The sequence below is a fragment of the Pinus tabuliformis genome, chromosome 3_2, assembly GCF_031772625.1.
Source record: "Pinus tabuliformis cultivar Carrire ecotype Pingquan chromosome 3_2, CPIR1, whole genome shotgun sequence".
NCBI lineage: Eukaryota > Viridiplantae > Streptophyta > Pinopsida > Pinales > Pinaceae > Pinus > Pinus tabuliformis.
In genome coordinates this window covers 323438393-323445127 of record NC_142302.1, presented here as the reverse complement: position 1 = coordinate 323445127, position 6735 = coordinate 323438393, and the positions used below count along the sequence as shown (strand labels likewise).

At 41.3% G+C, this 6735-nt stretch overlaps 1 protein-coding gene across 1 annotated transcript; it reads left to right on the top strand.

Annotated features, from left to right (window-relative positions):
- Nucleotides 1-4446: 4446 nt before the first annotated feature.
- LOC149180830 (protein INAPERTURATE POLLEN1-like) lies at nt 4447-4920 on the top strand. Its single transcript, XM_089414003.1, has one exon. It carries the CDS (start codon nt 4447-4449, stop codon nt 4918-4920), a length of 474 nt encoding a protein of 157 aa, XP_089270129.1.
- The last annotated feature ends 1815 nt before the right edge of the window (nt 4921-6735 follow it).

Here is a 6735-nt window from a genome sequence, read left to right as displayed (position 1 = left end):
ATTCATCATGAGAAGCAGCTTCTTTGAAGGAAGTTGGTTCAAAATCTGTAGACAAGTTCAATTCAAAATCATAAGTAACATCCATATCAACAGGTGAATTGGAGTTATCTACATCACCTCCATCTTGTCGGTTTGTATTTCTAGTTCCTGTTTTTCCAATTTCATCAGGATGAACACTTTCAAGTGTCTTTGTCAGCCACTTTGGGGGACCTTTCTGAGATGGTCCAGGTTGCTCTGTTGATTGAGTTGGGACTGAATCAAGATTGAGTCTCCCAATTCTATCAATTACATCACTTAAAGGATCATCCGGTGTTGGAGTTTCATGCAAGGGAGATTGTTCTTCAGAAGAAGATTCCACATGTTGATCTAGTATAGGAATCCCCCCTTCAAGATGTGGAATCTGATTATCAAACTCTTGAAATGATTTTGTTTTTGTGAATCTATCCAAGCGATCAAGTTGCCGCTCAACAACACTGTCAGATTTGGATGATTCAAGAAAAATGACATCTCTAGATACAACAAACTTTTTATTTACTTCATCATAGAGACGGTATGCTTTAGAGGTGTTTGAATACCCCAGGAAGATACACTTACGACTTCTAGCACCAAGTTTGTTTCTATGTACCTTTGGTATTAAAGCATAACAGGTGGAACCAAAAATCCTGAGATGTTTTACCGAAGGAACGTGTCCATACCACAATTCATAAGGAGTCTTGTTTCTTATAGCACTAGATGGACATCTATTCTTTATATATGCAGCACATAGAACATCATCAGCCCAAAACATTATCTTTACATTTTTTAAGAAAAGCATGGATCGTACCATATTCAAGATTGTTCTATTCATTCTTTCTGCTACACCATTATGTTGGGGATTATAAGGTACAGTTGTTTGATGTTTGATCCCATGTTGGCGAAGATAGTTTTCAAATTCATTTGATGTATATTCTTTTCCATTATCAGTGCGAATAGACCCAATATGAGATTGTGCATCATTTTCAATCCACTTATGAAAATTCTTGAATGTTTGAAAAGCATCAGATTTGTTCTTCAATAAATAAACCCAACACATTCTGGTGTAATCATCAATAAATGTCATGATATATTTATTTCCATTTGCAGAAGGAACATGCATTGGACCACATAAATCTGAATGAATGAGTTCAAGCTTCCTATGTGCTCTTGAATGTGAATCATGAAAAGACTGTTTGCTATGCTTTCCTAAAATGCAAGCATCACATTGCTTATGTTTTCTAGGAATTGTAGGCAAACCAGCAACACCATTTTTCTTCAACAAGCGGAGACTATCATAGTTTAAGTGTCCAAATCTAGCATGCCATAATAAACTTGACGGAAGTGTACCTTCATGATGAGAAATATATGAGAAATGTTGTGCATGAGCAGAGGTTCCTTGCAGTTTAAGAAGTCTTTCTTCTTCTATTCCCCTCATGACAAGTGAGTGGTCAGATGCCTTTCTTACCTCAAGCTTTCCATCAAACATATGAATGGAGTGACCTTGCTGGTGGATGTGGACCAAGGACAGCAAGTTTCTCTTGAGCTGTGGGAGATATAGAACATGATCCAGAAGAAAGTCTAGAAGACCAGGCAGTTTAAGTCTGATTGTGCCAAGCCCTGATGGCTTAATTTTTGACTGATCTGCAAAGTATACTGCTCCATCAACATTGTCAGTGAAATCTTCAAAAAAATCTTTCCTATGAGTCATAGGACAGGTTGCTCCTGAATCAAGCAACCAATCATTTTTCGAAGAAGCAAGTGAAGCATTAAACAAATCTTCATTTACTCCAATGTTACATTGTGCCTCAATATAGTGAGCGGATTCACGTGCTTTACCTTTGTCTGTGTCATCAGTTTTACCTTTCTGCTGATTTCTTCTCTGCTCAATTTTGTCCCATGGTAGCTTGCATGTAGAAGCATCATCTGATCCATTTCGTTTGCAGCGAATGCAATGCAGATCTGCTTTTTCTGCTTGAGAATGTCTGCCCCCCCTGCCTTTGAAGTATCTTCCTCTTCCTCTTCGTCCACCTCTTCCTCTTGTAGAATCTTGAGCAGGATGCTTTTCTTTATGAGCAAGGCAAACAGTCTCTTCAGAAGATTCAGGGACTGTCTTCTTTCCAAAGGCTTTCTCTCTTTCAGCAAACTTTTTCACAAGAGAGTCAAAGGTTATATCTTTAAGATTTCCATTTGCTTGTAATGACTCAAGATAATTGGAGTAGGTAGGATAGAGTGCTTTGAGAAAGGCAATAAGAGAGATATCCAGCTCAACCTTAGTGGATTTAATATCATGCATTATAGACTTTATTTCAGATGCAAGAGCAAGAGGATCATTATTTTTCAGTTCAAGAGTGAAGAGTTTAATCATGAGCTGAACAACTTCAAGTGCAGAATGTGAATCATAGAGTTCTTTCAGCTTTTGTAAAGCTTCAAAGGCAGTGGAATAGGATGAAATATGACGACTTACTTCTTCATTTACAGATGTTGCGATCAATGCATAGGCTTTGTTGTTCTTGTTTTCCCAAATGACAAGTTCTTTATCTGATGTAGGCTGCACAGGGTCTTTGTCTTCTTCTCCGACACACACTCCCTTCCACAACTCATTGTAGATGAGGGTGTGTTTTACCATCCGGGACCATTCAGGATAGTTCTCCTTGCCAGTGAGAACTATTCCTACCATAGAAATGATTGAATGCATTCTGTAAAAGAATGTCTCTGCTAAAAAAAAACTTCTGTTTATAAAAAAACTTCTGCTGAAAAAATCCTTATGCCACAGCCTTATGCACTTTATTTTCTCTGATATTTGATAGAAGTATCAGCATTACATATAACTGTAGACCTTCGTTACAAATAAATTATTCATATCAATATACAAATTTTGTATTGGGCAAACAGAGTATTCCTCTATCTTAGTGTACGAAATTTTTTAATGAAGCCCGCAGCTTATCATATTGAAGTATCCCCATTGCACTAGTTCACACATCAATCACTAGACAGTGGATAACAGAAAGTTACAGACTACCAACATCGCAGACTAACGGTTTATACCAACAGAAGTAAAAAGTCGGTCGGAAGACAACCAAGTCAAGCCACTCAACACATTAGGGCTATCTTCATTATCGGTTCCAAATCCATGCCCCAAAAGCTTAGATTGACGGTCGTAAGCTATGACAAACAGAATCCGAACTGCTCTCAAATAATAAATTACAGTGCTCTCAAATAATAAGCGATGACAATCAGAATCTAAACTGCTCTCAAATAATAAATTACAGTGCTCTAATAAGCGATGAGTTAAGGATAACAAGCTCAGGTTCGTTCTTCAGGCCTGTTCCACCAGCTACGACATGTACACGCTCTCGCTCTGCACCGAGGAATCTGTCATTGTGACGAAAGGAAAAGAATCCGAACTCGTGACCTCTGGACTGGGACTGCTCCTCCCAATGAATTTCACTCCCGCGCATATAGATATATAGCTTCTCTCGGTGTGCGCACACACAAGGATACAAGGAATGTGATACAGAGATTAAAAGGGAGAGCGTACAAAGGAATAGGAAGAGAGCCGGATGGGTAATGTGCTGCTGCGAAGAGGAGTGGATGGTCGTCGTCGGATAAAGATCATGGAAGCCGACAGATTGATGATGAATGAGAAGAAACCTTCGGCGGGTGTCCCTACAATTATAGGATTCAAAGTGCCACACGGTGGAAGAGGGAACGAAAATATGTGCATCATACGAACAGGGTGATGATCGGAGATTTTATGATGCCATTCTCAGACAGGTTTACCCGTCTCTCCACAGAAATGAACCAAACAATATTTGTGATTGCATTTTCGAAGTTGAATGGGCAACCGGTGAAATCACAAAGCTTGATATTGAACGTATTTGTTTACTGACACCGGGAGGCGTTGAGGATCACCCAGGAATAAAGTTTCTTGGTATAACCAGTCAAGGTATAACCCCCACATTCATGCGCAGAGAATCAACATCATGACAGATGCAGCGCTCAGGGCAGAGCAGCGCTCAGGACAGAGGCAGGAGTTACAACTATTTTTAGAACCTGGGACCTGTGCTCCGATACCATGTCAGGCCAGGGTAACTCCAGAATGGGCAGAAGAAAAACTGACTTATTATTTCATTAGATAACTATTGTTTATATACATAAAATAGATGGATCAGTTCATCTTCTTGATGACTGTTCACGTTCCTGTTTACCCAACCGTTGAAGATTAGGTGTGAACATCTAGGATTGTTTTAGCTGAGAATGTTTCAGTTGAGAAAAATTTTGCTATAGAGGAAAGGGCTAATAGTGATCCTAAAACAAATTCGATGGTCCACCAGGTAATGGCAACAATGGCTGGTAGTTTCTTGAGATTTAGCTTTAACGAAATAGCTAACACGAACAAACCATGTAAAAGCTTATGCATTGATATCCAAGATGCAGCTGCAATCCGACGATGTGATCCGCGTGGAGGCTCAAGTGGAAGCACTATGTCTCCATTTCGAATCCCACTACGATGCCCTTGACCGCGCAGCAAGGCAGGACATGCTGCAAGTCCTGACGCACGCCTGGAGAACACCTCTAGAGAAACCCTACCTCTGGATTGGGGATTGGCACCCCGCGCTCTTCATCAATCTCTTCCACGGCCTTGTCGCGCATTACCTAGACCGCCTCCGTCTCAAACTTGCGACGTCGGAGAAGAATTATTACCGCAGGGGTGGCCTGGCTTACGCGTCGGAGGACTTGTTGAACAAGGTTGAGAACATCAGAATGATGTTGTGCACCATGGTTCCTGCCCTTTTCCACAGAATGCACCGCATTCAGCTCGGCCTGGGAGGCCCCATTGCCAAAAACTGGTTGCTGGCCCTGCCCCGAGACCGCCAAGAACGTTCCCCGAGATCGAGTCGCTGAGAGCATCAAGACGTCGTGGTGGCACTGGAGAGTGGATTCACAGCGTAGATCCGGGAATTGAATAGGGAATTACAAGATTCAGAAGGCGCTGGATTGGAGAGTGGATTCACAGGGTAGATCCGGGAATTGAATAGGGAATTACAAGATTCAGAAGGTGCTGGACTGGAGAGTGGATTCATAGCGTTGATCCGGGAATTGAATAGGGAATTACAAGATTCAGAAGGCGCTGGACTCTGCATCCTCCGATCTAACGTGCAGAAAATGAATCTGCCAGAGCGGCCTGGAGGGATCCAGGGGAGGGGAAGTTGCCAAATTAGCTACATAATTCTTCACAAAATCCAAACTGCAATTGTCCGCCTCTGTAACCAATTTGTAATATGTAACTATTTCCAACAAATTTGTAACTGTTTTGATCGACGTTCAAGTTTTTGTAATCGTCTAACATCTAATCGTACGGTGTCCAAGGATGACAGGTAGGCAAAGAATTTGTTGCTATTTTGTTGACATCAGGAATCCTTGCGATAATTCTCCCTCTTGCAGGAAATGAATTTTTACATATAAATTCCCTGAATTCTTCGGCCGAAACCTTTGGTTTCCGTGTTGAGTCTGTTTCTGTCTTGGGTTTCTCTTTAGATTTGATTTTTTTAACCGGCTTTGGATACTGCCCCTTTGATGCAAACATGGGGTTTTGCTGCTTATTGGGCTTAACGGAAAAAGCCTGATGGCATCCTCGCTTCACTTCCTTGAGCACAAAAATGTCCTTGCATTCCTCTACAAGCTGTCTAATATCTAAAAATCCCAGCAACTTCTCATCCAGAATCATGCCAGTTGCTTTCCAGAAGTCTGTATGAATGGGCCCAAATAGAGTATCCCTTTTCTGCATGTTTGTTGCCGTTCACAACTCGGTTCAACCATGCTTTGAATTCCTCCAACGAATCCGATTTATTCTTTTCTGTAGACGATGCTGAAGGTACATGGCTCCTAGGCTTCTCTGTTCTAATAAAATGGCCATGGAACCCAGGCTCTGTCTGCGCCAGGCTATTGCCTGTTAAATCAAATGGAAGGCCGCATGTACCATCCCATCCACCACTGAGGGTGGGTTTAAGACTCAGTAAAATTTCCCTACTGTACTTAAGAATGGATGCATTATTTGATTCTTCCATCTGTCTATCGTGAACAGAGGTTGAAGAAGCAGGAAAAGCAGCAGAGAAAGACTCATTGTCGTGAACAGAGGTTGAAGAAACAGGGGAAGGAGCAGGAAAAGCCTCTGTATCGTGATTAGAGGTTGAAGAAGCAGGGAAAGCAGTAGAGAAAGTCTATGTTTCGTAAACAGAGATTGAAGCAGCAGAGAAAGCAGTATAGAAAGTGTGATCAAATACACTATTCCGTCTAGGAGAGTGTGATTGATGATCTTCATCCTGTAACGACCCGAGAAAAGGCAACCCTTCCAGACAATCGTTGGCTGAATTTAACATACCTTTACAAATTTGGCTTGCAAATGGGCAGACCAAGAAAATGTTATACGATCTCTGCCAGAGCTTCTGAAAAATGTAACAGAAATCCACACTCCCAACGATGAAGATAAGATTTTCCGGTGGTGGTGTATCCATCGCCCAAAAAAGAATATCAGCGATCATCATTTTCTCCATTTCATATCTCTGGCCTGTGATTCATGTGTAGTCAGACCAAGAAAATGTTATACGATCTCTGCCAGAGCTTCTGAAAAATGTAACAGAAATCCACACTCCCAACGATGAAGATAAGATTTGCCGGTGGTGGTGTTTCCATCACCCAAAAAAGAATATCAGCGATCAT